The sequence below is a fragment of the Rhinolophus ferrumequinum genome, chromosome 18 (assembly GCF_004115265.2).
Source record: "Rhinolophus ferrumequinum isolate MPI-CBG mRhiFer1 chromosome 18, mRhiFer1_v1.p, whole genome shotgun sequence".
NCBI classification, from domain to species: domain Eukaryota; kingdom Metazoa; phylum Chordata; class Mammalia; order Chiroptera; family Rhinolophidae; genus Rhinolophus; species Rhinolophus ferrumequinum.
The window spans coordinates 61,010,089-61,025,063 of record NC_046301.1 but is presented as its reverse complement, the minus strand read 5'-3'; the positions used below and the strand labels follow the sequence as shown (position 1 = coordinate 61,025,063).

Genomic DNA, 14,975 nt, shown 5'->3' with positions numbered 1-14,975 from the left:
CATTTCTTCCTGGTTACCACAGTGAGACCTTAGCCTTGAGGGCCCAAGTGCAGAGGACGGTCACTCCCAACAGGCCCACAGTGCTCCTGAAAGCAGCCGCTGTGACTAGCAGACTGCAAGTGCCCACCTCAGGGAGGCCCAGCCCCTGCAGGGCTTATACCTGACGAGGTCCAGCACCCCAAGGACGGCCCTTTTGATGAACTAAAACCAACCAACTGCGACTCGGACGTGGGCAGAACCCTTTCTGAGGTCCCACGTGCACCCAAGGGAAAGCCCTGTGACGATGGGTGGGATCACGGGCCACCTGAGGATCCCATCACACCCCCGCCTCCATCCTACCTTAGGGCCTGTGAGCACCAGAGGCCCCAGGGGCCAGCCTCCCTGACTTGCCAGGCTCTGGGTTCTGGGTCTCCTCCCCTCTATTTGGGCAGCCCAGCCCCTTCTTCCCAGGCACTTAAACCTCAGGCCTGGAAAGGACCTGTCCCCCAGGAGCCTTACTTCCCTCAGGGGCCAGCTCCAACGGCCTGGGACCACCAGCCTGTGGAGGATCCATGTTCCTCTCTGCATTCACTGCACCACCAACCCATGTGGAAAAAAGAGGTACCTTTATTTGAACAGAATAGGCACACGGGCCCAAGGGCAAAAGCTCCCAGCTCTGCCCAGCGGCCTCCAGCCAGGGCCGGCCCTCGCCCTCAGCAGGACAGTTCACAGCCCCGTGCCCTTCACAGCATCGTCCAGCTTCATGCATTCAGCCTGCACAGAGCAGGAGCTTCGGGCCTCCCTCGCCAGGCCCTGGAGGGATGTGCCCGCGGGGCCAGACACAACACTCCCCGGCAGCAGCATGTGGCACCAAGAGGTGCCGGACCAGTCTGGTGGGTCCCAAGGCACAGCCCCTGCCCACTCTCAGCAGCCTGGGGCCTCTGGAGTCTTGAAGCCGAAACACCTCACTCCATAAATCCAGGTCCCTGGGAGGGGGGGGGGGGCTCCTCAAAACTGGTGAGTGTGAGGAGCCTGATCGTGGACTCATGCCTTCAAGCCACTCAGCTGGAACCGGGCCTCTTCCGATATGCCGAACTGCTCCAGGGGGTCCTGTGGGGTGGACAGCATAGCGTGAGCCCCAGGCCACGAGCCACCCCCGTCCCGAGCCGTGTGCCCCATGCCCACCTTGCCGGTCATCTTCTGGATCTCATTCCTATAGAAGATGAGGCTCCGGCGCATGAACTCGTAGCTGGAGAAGAAAGTGGCCTGTGTTCACAGGGCTGGCTCTACCTCCACCCCAGGCCCCCTGGGCCGCCCATGCCCCACCTGGCTCGACGAAGAGCCCCCATCCACTCCTGACACTGCTCCTCGCTACAGCACTCAAAGTGGTACTTCCTCTCCGGGTCCTCGATGAAGCCTGCAGAGGGAGGGGCCCCGTGTGTCCCTGCTCACTCCCACCCCCACCAACCACAGGCTTCAGCTGTCTGTTGCCACTGTCCACAACTGTCCCCTCCAGCCCAGGCTCCTCGCTTCCCACCGGCTGTGGGTTGACCTGTGTCCCCCAAAAGGGTAGGTTCAAGGCCTAGCTCCCAGAATCTGGGAACAGGGTCATTGCAGATTAATTAAGGTGAGGTCATGCTGGAGTGCGGTGGACTCCTAATCCAATAGGATTGGTGTCCTTACAAAAAGGGGGAATTGACAGACACACAGGGAAAAGGCCAAGAAGACGATGGACGCAGAGCGGGGTGATGCGTCTACAAGCCAAAGAATGCCAGAAGCTGCCAAGCCTCCAGAAACTGGGAGAGCCTGGGACAAATTATCCTCAGAATTAACCAGTCCTACCGACACCCCAACCTGAACTTCTGCCCTCAAGCAGTGAGAGAAGTAAGTTTCTGCTGTTGAAGCCCCCCCCCCCCCCCCGTCTGTGGCAGCCCCAGGACACTAGAAGTTCCGGCCTTCCCTGAAAACTCCATCCTCTCAAAGAGACCCAGAAGAATCCTCCGGGGTCCCATGCACAAAGCCCGGCACTGAAAATGGGTAAATACAGCAAGCATTGACCCGAGGGCTATGCTCCCCAAGAGAAGACAAAGCCCTTGTGGCCTTGCGGTGGCAGCTAGGGAGGGGCTGGGACGGATGCGCACAGCCTGCACCACAGGGAAGGAGCCCAGCCCTGAACTTTGTTCCTGGGAAGGGACGGGGCAGGGCGGAGTTGGGGGTCATGGCCGGCCTGGCCCCACCCCCCGCACTCACTGATGGAGAAGCCGCTGGGCTCTTCCTGGGTGATTCTGCAGTGCTCCAGCAGCAGGGCTCCAACGGGCTGGGGGCAGACGGGGCGAATGGGCGGGCCACCCTAGGACCCCAGCCCCCAGCCCGGGACCCGCCTCCCCGCCGCCCTACCTCTGCCTCATCCGTCCGGAAGTAGAAGAGGAAATTAACCACCAGCTTCACCAGTCGTCGCTTCACCACTGCGGACACAGGGCGGGCTCGCGAGGGCTGGCGGCCGCCCAACCCGCCGCTGCCCGCCCGCCCCGACCCTCGGCCCTGGCCTGCTCACCGCTGCCCTTCTTGGGACCCCGCATGCCCAGCTCGGCCGCCAGCTCGGCCGGCTGCCTGGACAGCGCCTGCAGCTCCTTCTCGTTGTAGCGCATGGCGCCCCGAGGCCCAGAACGTAGAGTACCGGCCGCGCCCTACCGGCCGTTGTCCCCGCTCACGCCAAAAATGTCCCAGGGCACGTCCCGGAAGTTCTCCCAGAGCTACTGCGCCGGCGCGCCCCAGGGCTGCCCATCCTGTCAATCACCGGCGAAGGGCGCTGGCGTCCCGGGGGCAGCAGAGATCGAGTGGAGCCCTCGTGGGGCCCACGGGAAAGTCAAAGACAGACTGTTATATGTATCATGCAGTGTTAGGCCCAGGATAGAAAAAATAAAACACCCCTACGACCCGTGGCACCCAAATGGGCAAGAATAGGCGGAAGGTCTGGGTACAAGTCGCTGCCCTCCTTCCCGCGAGAACTGGGTCCTGCGAGTAAAACCGACCGAGAGGTCATTGAGAGCCTGTTGGGCATGCGCACTTCAGCTTCCAGCCTGCACGGAGTCCCGCTCCCTTTCCTGGCACCTACAGAGCTGCTCATTCGCGCTATCGGCTGGGCCGGACATGCGCACATGGGAGGCCCGCCCCGTTTGCCCCGGAAGTGCATTCTTAGCCCGCGGGGCGCGTTCGCGGGACGAAGTCGTGGCGGCAGTGGAGACTGAAAAGGCAACGGGATCGCTGCATCCGGTGCAGGTGTAAAGCGGAGCGAGAGCGGCGGCCCCGGAGCCCGGAGTTCCCTAGGAGATAGCAGACGTGAGCGAGGGGCGCCTGCGACGGGGGCGCAGGCTGAGGGCGGGCCGCCGCGTCGCCTCCTCCCCGGGGAATGACGGGCCTCTGGGTCCCCGGAGCCCTCCGCTCGCTTGGGATTCTCCAAAGACCCATTGGGATTGGGTCGGGGTAGCAGCTCGCATGGCGCCTTCCGTGTAACCGAGGACCCCTCCGAGCATTAATTTGCATCCGTTAGTTGACAGACTCTGTGGTACGGGAGTCACTCGGTTCCTCTTCGCCTCAGTTTCTGTAACTGGAATGGGGGTAACAGCGATCGCCAGTTCCAGGGCAACTAAATAATACATAAGGTCCTGGAGTAGAGTGCCCAGCGCCGTGCCGAAGGCCACCAGAGCCAGTTAGCTGGCTGCATTTCGCCAGCGAAGCCCCGAGGTTAAATGACTTTCCACCACTCATACTGCTATGCGCGGTCGGCTTCTTTCTTCTACCCATTGGCCTTGCAGAACGTGCGAGAGGAGCTCCCGATAATAAACTGTCTGCCAGGTTTAAGGAGATAATAGTATGTTCATCAAAAGCTGGCATTCATCCCTGCTCGGTCCTCTGCCCCGGAGGCCGCCTCTGCTCAATTTTTAAAGCCGTCTTTATCTCCGTAAACATTCTTTCTGGATGTGCTGGTGTCAGACGCGACCTGCTGATTTCTTACGTGATTGATGAGGTCGTATTTCTGCCTCCCACCCACTCCCACTTCACCCTCCTACCCTGGATGCGTTTATATATCGCAAGCTTTAGTCAAATTATTAGTTCTGTTTTCTGAGACTGAAAGTATCCTTCGTGGCTAAGGCAAGTAACAAGTTCATCTGTGCGGCTTTTCCTGTACTGTTCTCCCCCAACCACTACCCCGAAGCTAATGAATGTTTTCATTTTTCCTGTTACCCTGATTTTCTTTTCCTCCTGTTAATTTTTCCTCAAAGTTCCATCACCTCAAACGGTGATAGACTGTATTTTTCCACAGGTTTAGAGGACTTGGTCCTTTTTTTAAAAAAAAATTCCGCCATAGAAATGTCTCTCCCAAATGCTGACATACTCCTGCTTCACTTTGTTCTGGTTGCTCACCTTACAGAGAAGCAGTTGTCCTAGAACGTTCTGTCAGTGCTCTCGGGTTGGCTTGTTTCCAGTCTGACTATCTCCTCTTCCTCCTATCGGCCCATCAATCGCAGGGTAGCTTTTGAAGAAATTGATTGATGGACTGATTGATTGATTTTGAGCCCTTTGAGTCCTGAAAATGGCTTTATTTACTTACACTCACAGTTCGGATATAAAATGAAAACTCGGGGTTAAAAATCTACGTTGAGAACTGTGGGAGTATTGCTTCTCTTACATGCTCAGTTCTGAGAGCTCTGGCCCCATTCTGCTTTCTAACCTTTCGCTTCTGATCTTCTGTTTGTGCAAATGGAAGATTTTCCTCATTGGTGTGCAGTTTCATGATCCATTTATTGAGAGTCTTTTTGTTTCTATTGCAAGGAATAGGTCCTTTCAGCCCTGGGGCATTTTCTTTCAGTGTTTTGATAATGCTTTTGTGTTAGCTCTCTGATAATATTTATTTCTTTGATAAGACTCTCTGTGTTTCTGTCTGTTTTCACTCTGGAATTTCATCAAGGTTCTTGCACTGCCTCATATGTTTTCCTTTTTCTCTTGTTTTCCTTATGAGATATGTCTTTGACTCTTACCTCCGAGCCCTCATATTCAATTTTTTGTTTGGATCACCCTGTCTTCTTTCCCAGGGTTCGTTGCGGTTTTAATTCACTGTGCTAACCCTTGGCAAGGTGTTGGCACCGTCTATTGAGGTTTCCATCAGGTTTATTTTTTTCTCAGCTGTATAGAGATTCTTTTTGTCTGTTACGTGAAGTTGCCACCTCTGTGTGTGAGAGCTGTCTGTGCTTCTCATCTGATGGGTCTCACTGCTCAGTTGGCCTGGCAGGGAGCTGGTATTTTATTTGGGGCACGAGGGACCCCTACTGTCAGTGTCTGAGAATACTTTCCCTGGCGCTCCTTCCCCAGAAAAGTCTCCTGAAGTCCTCCCTAAGCTGGGGGCCTCTGACCGGGGCCACCTGCCTTTGGACATGGTGCAGGGAAGGGCAGACTGCCTGCTGGTCAGTGGGCAGCTTTTGATGAAATCCCCTCTTCAACCTGGCCCTCACCCACAGCCTCTCTGTGCCTGGCTCCCAGGCCAGAGGCCCCTCATTCCAGTTCTTAGAATCAAACTGATCTGCCCAGGAGCCCAGATACCTGTGGAAAGACCTTCATCCCAGGCTGTGAGCTCTCAGTTCATTTGGGGTGGGGGTGCTGCTAGGGGAGGAGGGACAACACGGGAGCAATGGGCTTTGAGTAACCAGCAGTTTTGGTTTCCAGTGGTTACTGGTTTTGCCCTGATTGGTGAGCGGTTGAGTATTTATGTGGGCTTAGATTTCCCTAAGTCAATCATATTGTCTGGACAGGGGCTTTTCCCAACCCCGGCCAGCCACTGGCAACATAGGAGCTTATTCTGGCCATTTAGGATGGAGGGATGACGGGATGGGGGGGGGGTGGCAGGAGTGCGGGGTGAGAGACAAACATTGGGGGGCATGGTCTCCTTGCCTGCCCGTCCACCAATCCCGGGGAGGCCCCAGTGACAGCCACCAGGTTCTCACTGCCTCTCCCCTTTGCTCTCCAGGTTTCTCCCCAGTCCAATAAAACCCCAAGGCCCTCACCATGGACTTCCAGCATCGCCCCGGGGGCAAGACCGGGAGTGGAGGGGTGGCCTCCTCCTCGGAGAGCAACCGGGACCGCAGGGAGCGTCTCCGGCAGCTGGCTCTGGAGACCATTGACATAAACAAGGTGAGGTAGGGCTGGAGGGGGCTCCCCACAGCCTCCTTTCTTCCCGGGGACCCGTGGTCCCGACATCACACCGCTACCCTTGAGCAACCACCCAGCTCTCTGGGCCTCGGCTTCCTCACCTGTAAACGGGGGACTTGGGCCGGAGCAGCAGGTCCCCCCTGCCCGCCCAGGGCCGCCTGCTATCAGTGACCCCATGTGTTTACGGGTTTTCTCTGTGTAAGGGGTTTGGTTTTGTTTAATTACCCAGCGGCGTAGAGAAGCAGTGGTGAGGGCCATGATGGCGTCATATAGATTGGTACCATTCCAGCCACAGGCAGCGAAGGGCAGCATGTTCGTTCCGCTGCACAGAGCCGTTGGTAGACCAGGTCTCCCCCTGGCACTGCTGAGGGCCGTCCTGGGCACTGTGGGTGCTGAGCAGCATCCCTGCCCCCACCCACTCGATGCCAGGAGCACCCCCAGTGTGACCACCACAGATGTTCTGAGTGGCCCAGGTGAGAGCCCAGCGGTCAGTATATGGCTCCCTTAGACTTTGAAACCCTCTGAGGTGTGTGGGGCCTGTGCCTGTGAGGTCGGTTCTATTACTGTCCCCATTTTGCAGGTGAGGAAACAGTCGTGCGGAGGGAGGGGTCAGCATTGCCCAAGATGACACAGCCGCTGGCCAGTGGAGTTAGGGTTTGAACCCTGCCAGTCTGCACCACGCCTGCCCCCACTGCCTTGGTTTATGGCCAGTCAGCTGTCCAGCGCACAGCACTTGCAGAGACATGGGTCTCCGTGGTCTTTCCCTTAACGCGCTTACTTATCCAGCTTGTGCTGGGACACTTGGAAGACTGGCAGGGTTTGCTGCCAGATCCAGGCCGAGGAGCTGACCAGCAGTGCTGTTTGGGCTCTGCCTCCTTCTAGATCCCAAACTGCCACAAATATGTGGCCAGGGACTCCCCGGAGATGCCCACTGCTAGAGTGGGGGCCAGGGACCAGCAGTGTCTACCCCAGCCCTGCCAAGTGGACCCCATCTCCACAGGGCCCCAGGTGGTCCTGCAGTGCTGCCCTGGGAGACACCTGCCGGGACAGCCTCAGGCTTCTCCTAGCCCTCCATCCCGGGCAGACGGCTGTGGGGCCGCAGGGCGCCGTCTCCCACAGTCTAACGGGCTGTGCCTCCGTCCCCAGGACCCTTACTTCATGAAGAACCACCTGGGCTCGTACGAATGCAAGCTGTGCCTGACACTGCACAACAACGAGGTGAGTTCTCAGCACGGCTCCCTGTGCAGCCCACATCCTGTCCTCAGGCCCTGCCGGCAGCGTGCGCTGCTCTCCCATCCTCAGGGCTCTTGTTAACTTGACTCGTCGTTCAGAATGCTGTCGGTGGCAGAGGGGCTCTGACTGGGGCCCGCTGGTCACTCCACATGAAGGCCACGCCCCTTTGTACCCAGCCTCTGACTGGCACTCCGGGCCCTGGAAGTCACCACTGCTGTGGATTTCTTGCTTGCACGTTTTCCTTTAACACCGTTGGTGCTATTGCCACACAGGTGTGCATCTGTGAGCACGGGGCACTTCCAGAACATTCTACATTGGGGTTTGAGGTCTCATGGCATGGTTCCTGTTCATTTCCTTTAATGACGGTTAGGTCATCCACACAATAGTCTGACAAGTGCTCACTGTGCAGTAATGAGCAGGCCCCGTTTGTCCTTTCCCATGTTGTCGTACATTTGCTGTGTTTTAGAATTTATTTACAACCATGGACAGTGCATTGTTGAATAGCCTTGAGTGTCAGAGTCTCTCCCTTCTGCACTGTGGACACTGGGGCCCTGCTCCCAGCAGGCAGAGAGGATGCCAAGCCCATTCCGCTCACTTTGTCCTTAATTGTGTCCCCGTGTTCCCACTCCAGGGGAGCTACCTCGCGCACACCCAGGGGAAAAAGCACCAGACCAACTTGTGAGTACGTCACCCCTACGCCCAGGGTCAGGAGTTGGCATTTCCCTAGCATCTGTGAGCCACACCAGACAATGGCGCAGAGGTGGTCTGGGGCCAGCCTGGCCTGCAGTCGGAACACTGAGCCTTGCCAGGGGTGGAGGGTGGGAGGTGCAATTGCCTGGGTGTGAGGGGATCGAGGGGATGCACCTCTCACTTGGCAAGAGTGAGGGTTCTGTAAGTGAAGAGAAGACGGGTGGGATTCTCCGGAGGCGCCACAGTAAGGGGCAGTGGGAAATGTGACAAGAAGAGAAAGGTGCCCTTGCTTGTCCCATCCCCACCCAGGCCCCTCACCTGTCAGAGGCACTCCAAGGTCAGTGAGGGGGCCGCGTAGCTCCTGGCACTGGGGCCTGTGGCCTTGGCGGGGTGTGTGTGTGTGTGTGTGTGTGTGTGTGTGTGTGTGTGTGTGCCACAGTGCCATGTTCATCCCGCCTGCAGGGCCCGGCGAGCTGCCAAGGAGGCCAAAGAGGCCCCAGCCCAGCCGGCGCCAGAGAAGGTCAAGGTGGAGGTGAAGAAGTTTGTGAAGATTGGCCGCCCAGGCTACAAAGGTAAGTCTGTTGGGGGGTGTAGGGGGCGCCACAGCTGGCACCAGTGGGAGTGACCCCGTCCCTGAGCCACACAGACACTGCTGTTCACTGGCCTTCGCTCGCCCACCCACCTGCTGTCCCGCCTTCCTGATGTGAACTTTCCCAAACACAGCTGCTGAGTACAGCATCCCTTGTGCGCATCATGGTGTCGTGGGAGCTCATAATTCCTCACATTCCTGGGAAGATGAGTGAAAGGTGGGAGGGATGGCAAGCCTGGTGTGTCACTCCCCTGGGAGCTTGGAGCGTGGCTCCTCTTAACCTAGACCGGAAGTGGAGTGGGAGAGAGAGGGTCTGTTCGCAGCAGCTTGCTCAGTAGGACCTGGCAGAGAGGAAGGCTCTGGGTTACCTGGGTCGGAAAGCAGGCCACGTGACCCACTTGGATCCCAAGGGATTGTGGTCTAACAAGGTGGGGGCATCCTGTGGGTGACTGGCTTTGTAAACAGGATGTAGCATGTAAAGGCCCTGGGGCAGGCGAGCTTGCTGAGTGAGGGCCGGAGTGTCAGGATCCAGGTGGTCAGACACCAGAGGCCTCTTGGCCACAATAGGCTGTCTGGTCTCTGTCCTGAGTGTGACGGGGAGACGTTGGAGAGTTTAAAGAGGAGTGTGACATGTCCTTGAGCTGTGCAGAGAATGACCTGGAAGTCCCAGGAGCTCTGCTACAAGGGGCACCCTCCCCGGGAGGCAGGGGTGCAGGCCCTCACTAGTCCCCCACCCCCAGTTCCTGGTCCTCAGCTCCTGCTCAGTGCGGTCCCAGGCCTTGGATGAGGGTAACACAGCCCGTTCTCCCACTGCCACCCGCGACCTCTAGGTGACTTCCCCTAGTGTCCTTCCCTCCATTAATGGGTCCTTAGTTTCCGGGGGGGGCGGGCCAACCAGCCGGCCTGGACCTGAGACCCTTGTGTGTTGCAGTGACCAAGCAAAGGGACACGGAGATGGGGCAGCAGAGCCTCCTCTTCCAGGTGAGATGAGTCCTGGGGTCCAGTCATGATGGGAGGGGCTCTGGAAGGCTGTGCTGCCACTTGGCCGTCTCCCCACAGATCGACTACCCTGAGATCGCCGAGGGCATCATGCCACGCCACCGCTTCATGTCCGCCTACGAGCAGAGGATCGAGCCCCCTGACCGGCGGTGGCAGTACCTGCTGATGGCCGCCGAGCCCTATGAGACCATTGCCTTCAAGGTAGCGTGTGCTGGTCCCCGTGCCTGTCCCTTAGTGCAGCCCACTCCAGAGGTGCCCCTCCTGGTAGGGCCTTGCCGGTGGTGGGAAACAGCGTCCCAAGGTAGTGCCTGCCAAGGGTGGAGCTCCCCCACATGTCCAGCAGTGACAAGCCTCTATGCCAGGCCGGTCAGGGATTCTGTGACCACATCGTGTGCCCGGGCAGACAACAGTGAAAAACACAGCGTTAACCGTGACTTCCCTGGGGCGGTGGGGTCGCTAAGCAGCAGAACCAGAATGTAAGCCACACCTGCTACCCCAAAAAACTGAGCTCTAGCCCTTCTCAAGGGCCTGGTCTGGCTGGGCCATCTCCAGGGCTGAGGGGCAGTCTCTGCCTGAACCTGGGCCCTGGAGGGTTTTTTAAAGGCCCATCTCCACCCCCCCACCCACCCTCTCCGCGCAGGTGCCGAGCAGGGAGATTGACAAGGCCGAGGGCAAGTTTTGGACTCACTGGAACAGGGAAACCAAGCAGGTAAGTTGCTCCAGATCTGGGCAGTTCTGGGACCTTCCAGCCACTGCCTTGGCAGTCCTGTCCCCCAAGCCAAGGCCCCGAAGAGCACTACTCAGTCTTCCCTTCCTCTCCAGTTCTTTCTCCAGTTTCACTTCAAGATGGAGAAGCCTCCGGCCCCGCCGAGTCTCCCTGCTGGGCCTCCTGGGGTGAAGCGGCCACCGCCCCCACTGATGAATGGTTTGCCCCCACGGCCGCCATTGCCTGAGTCTTTGCCCCCGCCCCCGCCAGGAGGCCTGCCTCTGCCCCCCATGCCACCCAGTGGGCCTGCGCCCTCAGGGCCCCCGGGCCCTCCGCAGCTGCCCCCCCCAGCTCCCGGGGTCCACCCACCAGCACCAGTGGTCCACCCACCAACATCTGGGGTCCATCCCCCTGCTCCTGGGGTCCATCCCCCAGCACCAGTGGTTCACCCACCAACATCTGGGGTCCATCCTCCTGCTCCTGGGGTCCACCCTCCAGCTCCAGGGGTCCACCCTCCTCCATCTGCTGGAGTCCACCCACAGGCCCCAGGGGTGCATCCACCGGCCCCTGCAGTTCACCCCCAGGCACCAGGGGTGCACCCCCCAGCTCCTGGGGTTCACCCCCCAGCTCCAGGGATCCACCCCCAGCCTCCTGGTGTCCACCCCCCCCCTCCTGGGGTTCATCCTCCAGCTCCTGGGGTCCACCCCCAGCCTCCAGGAGTTCACCCCTCCAATCCTGGGGTCCACCCGCCAGCTCCCATGCCCCCGATGCTGAGGCCCCCACTGCCCTCAGAGGGCCCTGGGAACATTCCACCCCCTCCCCCAGCCAACTGAATAGCTGCGCCCTCTCCCTGCAAGTCTGCATTTCTGTTTTCCTGTATTTTCTCCCAGAGCAAAGTTTGATGTTTCTGCATAGAGCTATGCTGTGTGCCCAGATCTCATTAAACCACCTCCCTGGCACCTGGATGCACTGCTGTGGCGGTGGGTGGGCTGGGGGGGCTGACGGGCATAGTGGCACCGCTCTCCTACGGGGGCCCCTCCACCACGTGCAGGGCGGCTGAAGGTCAGGCTTCAAGTCCTTGTGGCCCACCAGACTGGGGGTGCCCTGATGTGTTAGCTGTGTCCTAGAGACGGCAGGGTGCAGGGTAGGCTGCCGATTAGCAGGGCTGGGGCCGTGCTGGGGGGGGAGCAAAGCTTAGGGTCCTTGCTGTCCTCGGGCTCTCCAGGCCGAGATGCCTGTGTTCCCGAGAGCCCTCAGGTAAATGGGCAGGAGATTCAAGCCTAGTCGGATCTGGACACTGTCCTTCTCCAGCCAGGCCCACCCACCCGGTGGTCTGAACATCCAGATATCCGGTGCCCCTCAGGGCCTGGTCTGTCCTCCAGCGCACGGGCTCTGCCCCTCTTCTCCTACAGACCTGACTCCACTGATGTTTGGCTCATCTGGGCCGGTCACTCCCTGCTTGCATTCCCACTCTGGAGAGAAAAACTCGTCAAGGACAATTGGACAAATCAGTCACAGGCCACACTTTGTATCACTAGTGGGAAGGAGATAGAGGTGGGCGGTCTGGAACAGAAGGGGCTTTGAGGAGGCCCAGGCTTGCAGCAGACACGGGTGCTGGCCCCCAAGGTCACATCCCAGGAGGAGATACGGGCTGTCCTCCAGCACACACACACCAGGCTCACCCGTCCATATAAGCAGGGGCAGCCCAGCCCCTTGCAGCTCCCAGGATGCGGGCTGCACCTCTCTCTCGGCTGGCCCTGGTGCTGTGGGCCATGGGGGCCCTGCTGAGGGCCAGGACCCCTGGAGAGGAGGCCTTGCCTGGGGAGCCCCCTGCAGGCACCGGGGGTCTCATCTTCCACCAAGACTGGGACTGGTCGCCTGCGGGTGTCTGGCCCCCAGGCAGCCCGCAGGACCCCCTGTGCCTGGTGGCACTGGGCAGGGACAGCAACGGCAGCAGCACCCCACTGCGGGTGGTGGGGGCCCTGAGCCGCTATGAGCAGGCCTTCCTGGAAGCTGTGTGGCACGCCCAGTGGGGGCCCCGCGACCTGGCTACCTTTGGGCTCTGCACCCCCAGCCATGGGCATGCTGCACTGCGCCCTCTGCGGTGGCTTCAAGAGTGGCTGGGGGAGCCCAGGGGGCAGCGGCTGATGGTCCTGCACCTGGAGGAAGGTATGTGGGGGCCCACGGCCCAGGCTGGGCGGGAGACCCCACTCTGGTGCCCGACCACCACTTGTTTGCATGGTGACCACCATTCTCCCAAGTAAGAGCCCAGGGCCCTCCCCAGCCTCCTGGGGAAGTTGCTGATGCCCTGCTCCCTTCGACGGTGGGTCTGGCCGGAGAGGTGTGTGCCCTTATCTTTGCCATATCTGGGGGTTGATGGTCCCCAGTGCCGGGCTCCCAGATCTCTCCTGCATTGCTGGGGAAGGTGCCGCCTCCATCTGGAAGGAGCCCGGGGGTGGGGCCAGCACTCCTAAAGGTTCAGTGGAGGAATGCCCCTTCTGCACACTAGGCAGCCGGGGGGTGGGAGGTGGCCGATCCCCAGGGGCCACTGGCCTCGGATCCACTTCCTGGAAAGGAGCTGCCCAGGTGATCCTTGTGGGCCTACCTCTAGTTCCCCAAACCCAGAGACCCTGTCAATCCTCCCAGCCACCCCCCCACTCCCGGCAACGTCCTGCACCTGGTGTCTGGGGTTGTCCAACCTCTCCCGCTAGCTCCCCAAGGCTCCTAGAGGTGGTGAGCTCCTTGCAGGGCTGCAGGACAGACTTGGAAGAGGGATTCGGCCTCAGTGGCTCAGGCGTCCCCTTTCCCCATTGTCCTGGCGGCAGTTACGTGGGAGCCAGCACCCTCGCTGAGGTTCCAGGAGCCCCCACCTGGAGAAATCAGCTCCCCGGAGTTGGCGTTGCTGGTGCTGTACCCCGGGCCCGGCCCTGAGGTCACTGTCACAGGGGCTGGGCTGCCCAGTGCCCAGGTACCAGGGTGGAGGGGCATTTCCCTGCCCCCAGGAGCCCTCACCCATGGCAGGGGAGGGGGATCGGGTTTCAAAGGGTCTGCACTGAAGAGAAAGGCTCCAGGTGTCCAGGGTGGAACCGTGAAGGGCAACCGACAGAGCAGGGGTACCCCTGCTCCCACCACCCCCTGCCCAGCCAGGCTGAGCACCAATCTCCTCAGAGTCTCTGCCTGTCCGGGGACACCCGCTACCTGGCGCTTGCCGTGGACCACCCCACAGGGGCCTGGCGCGGCCCCGGGCTCGCCCTAACCCTGCGGCACCGCGAAGAAGGTAGGCTCCATCGAGAGGGAGCGGACTGGGGCGGTTACCCTGGGCCCAGCCCCTGAGCCAGCCAATCCCCTGCGCAGGTGCCCTCCTGAGCACCACCCAGCTACAGTCGCTGTTGTTCGGCGCCGACGCCCGCTGCTTCACGCGGATGACCCCGGCCCTGCTCCTGCTGCCGCGCCCGGGGCCCGCGCCCATGCCCGGGCATGGCCGACTGGACACGTTGCCTTTCCCGTCGTCCAGGTGCGCGCTAGCTGGGCCCAGGAGAGTGGGGAGGTGGGGGAGGCGCCGCCTCGGGCACACACCCGACCGCCCTCGCCTTCCAGACCGACCCTGGAGCCTAAGGAGCCACCGCCCAGTACCGACCCCTTCCTCGAGACGCTCACGCGCCTGGTGCGCGCGCTTCGGGGACCCACGGACCCGGCCTCGCCTCCACGCCTGTCCGTGGACCCGGGAGCGCTAGCCGGCTTCCCGCAGAGCCTTGTCAACCTGTCAGACCCCGCGGCCCTGGAGCGCCTGCTCGATGGCGAGCAGCCCCTGCTGCTACTGCTGCCGCCTGCCGCGGTGGATCCCGCGCCGCAGCCGCAGGGACCCGTGTCCGCGCCATGGGCCGCGGGACTGACGCGCCGCGTCGCCGCCGAGCTGCAGGCGGCGGCCGCCGAGCTGCGTGGCCTTCCAGGGCTGCCACCCGCCGCCCCGCCGCTGCTGGCGCGTCTGCTCGCGCTGTGCCCGGGGTCCCCGGGGGACCCAGGAAGCCCGCTGCGTGCGCTGCTTCTGCTAAAGGCACTTCAGGGCCTGCGCGCCGAGTGGCGCGGGCGGGAGCGTTACGGGCCGGCACGGGCGCAGCGCAGCGCGGGGACCGGGGCCGCCGGCGGGCCTTGCGCGCTGCACCAGCTGAGCGTAGATCTGCGCGCTGAGCGCTCAGTGCTCATCCCCGAGACGTACCAGGCGAACAACTGCCAAGGTGAGTGCGGCTGGCCGCAGTCCGACCGAAACCCGCGCTATGGCAACCACGTGGTGCTGCTACTGAAGATGCAGGCCCGCGGGGCCGCCCTGGAGCGCCCGCCCTGCTGCGTGCCCACGGCCTACGCGGGCAAGCTGCTCATCAGCCTGTCCGAGGAGCGCATCAGTGCACACCACGTGCCCAACATGGTGGCCACCGAGTGCGGCTGCCGGTGACCCTGTGTCGCGCCCTGACTGGTGCCCGGCACTGCCCATATTTATTCGAACCCCAATAAAGACCACAGCACGCGGCAGGGGTGTCCATGAGTGTTTGGAGGAAGGCGGGGGCCTCCTTCGCCAGC

At 61.0% G+C, this 14,975-nt stretch overlaps 3 protein-coding genes across 3 annotated transcripts; 2 read left to right on the top strand and 1 right to left on the bottom strand.

Moving 5' to 3' along the window:
- Positions 1 to 586: 586 nt before the first annotated feature.
- PLEKHJ1 (pleckstrin homology domain containing J1) lies at positions 587 to 2,909 on the bottom strand. Its single transcript, XM_033134383.1, has 6 exons — positions 2,534 to 2,909; positions 2,377 to 2,444; positions 2,230 to 2,296; positions 1,306 to 1,396; positions 1,165 to 1,228; positions 587 to 1,089 (listed from the first exon to the last, which is right to left on the bottom strand). Exons 1-6 carry the CDS (start codon positions 2,625 to 2,627, stop codon positions 1,024 to 1,026), a joined length of 450 nt encoding a protein of 149 aa, XP_032990274.1. The 5' UTR covers positions 2,628 to 2,909; the 3' UTR covers positions 587 to 1,023.
- A 255-nt stretch (positions 2,910 to 3,164) lies between these two features.
- Positions 3,165 to 11,359, top strand: SF3A2 (splicing factor 3a subunit 2). Its single transcript, XM_033134382.1, has 9 exons — positions 3,165 to 3,318; positions 6,002 to 6,165; positions 7,330 to 7,401; positions 8,048 to 8,094; positions 8,569 to 8,678; positions 9,627 to 9,676; positions 9,755 to 9,895; positions 10,335 to 10,403; positions 10,517 to 11,359. The coding sequence occupies exons 2-9, from the start codon at positions 6,040 to 6,042 to the stop codon at positions 11,231 to 11,233; spliced, it is 1,332 nt and encodes a 443-aa protein (XP_032990273.1). The 5' UTR covers positions 3,165 to 3,318; positions 6,002 to 6,039; the 3' UTR covers positions 11,234 to 11,359.
- Positions 11,360 to 11,478: 119 nt separating this feature from the next.
- On the top strand, positions 11,479 to 14,919 carry AMH (anti-Mullerian hormone). Its single transcript, XM_033134384.1, has 5 exons — positions 11,479 to 12,569; positions 13,226 to 13,368; positions 13,569 to 13,677; positions 13,755 to 13,914; positions 13,998 to 14,919. Exons 1-5 carry the CDS (start codon positions 12,128 to 12,130, stop codon positions 14,848 to 14,850), a joined length of 1,707 nt encoding a protein of 568 aa, XP_032990275.1. The 5' UTR covers positions 11,479 to 12,127; the 3' UTR covers positions 14,851 to 14,919.
- Positions 14,920 to 14,975: the final 56 nt, after the last annotated feature.

Excerpts from the sequence above, each read along its gene's own strand:
- AMH (XM_033134384.1), top strand. The coding sequence starts at position 12,128 with ATGCGGGCTGCACCTCTCTCTCGGCTGGCCCTGGTGCTGTGGGCCATG. Across the intron at positions 13,369-13,568 it reads CTGGGCTGCCCAGTGCCCAG|AGTCTCTGCCTGTCCGGGGA; the intron begins GTACCAGGGTGG and ends CAATCTCCTCAG. Across the intron at positions 13,678-13,754 it reads CCTGCGGCACCGCGAAGAAG|GTGCCCTCCTGAGCACCACC; the intron begins GTAGGCTCCATC and ends TCCCCTGCGCAG.
- PLEKHJ1 (XM_033134383.1), bottom strand. The coding sequence starts at position 2,627 with ATGCGCTACAACGAGAAGGAGCTGCAGGCGCTGTCCAGGCAGCCGGCC. Across the intron at positions 1,397-2,229 it reads GCCCAGCGGCTTCTCCATCA|GCTTCATCGAGGACCCGGAG; the intron begins GTGAGTGCGGGG and ends CTCCCTCTGCAG. Across the intron at positions 1,229-1,305 it reads GGGGCTCTTCGTCGAGCCAG|CTACGAGTTCATGCGCCGGA; the intron begins GTGGGGCATGGG and ends TTTCTTCTCCAG.
- SF3A2 (XM_033134382.1), top strand. The coding sequence starts at position 6,040 with ATGGACTTCCAGCATCGCCCCGGGGGCAAGACCGGGAGTGGAGGGGTG. Across the intron at positions 8,095-8,568 it reads AAAAAGCACCAGACCAACTT|GGCCCGGCGAGCTGCCAAGG; the intron begins GTGAGTACGTCA and ends TCCCGCCTGCAG. Across the intron at positions 10,404-10,516 it reads GGAACAGGGAAACCAAGCAG|TTCTTTCTCCAGTTTCACTT; the intron begins GTAAGTTGCTCC and ends CTTCCTCTCCAG.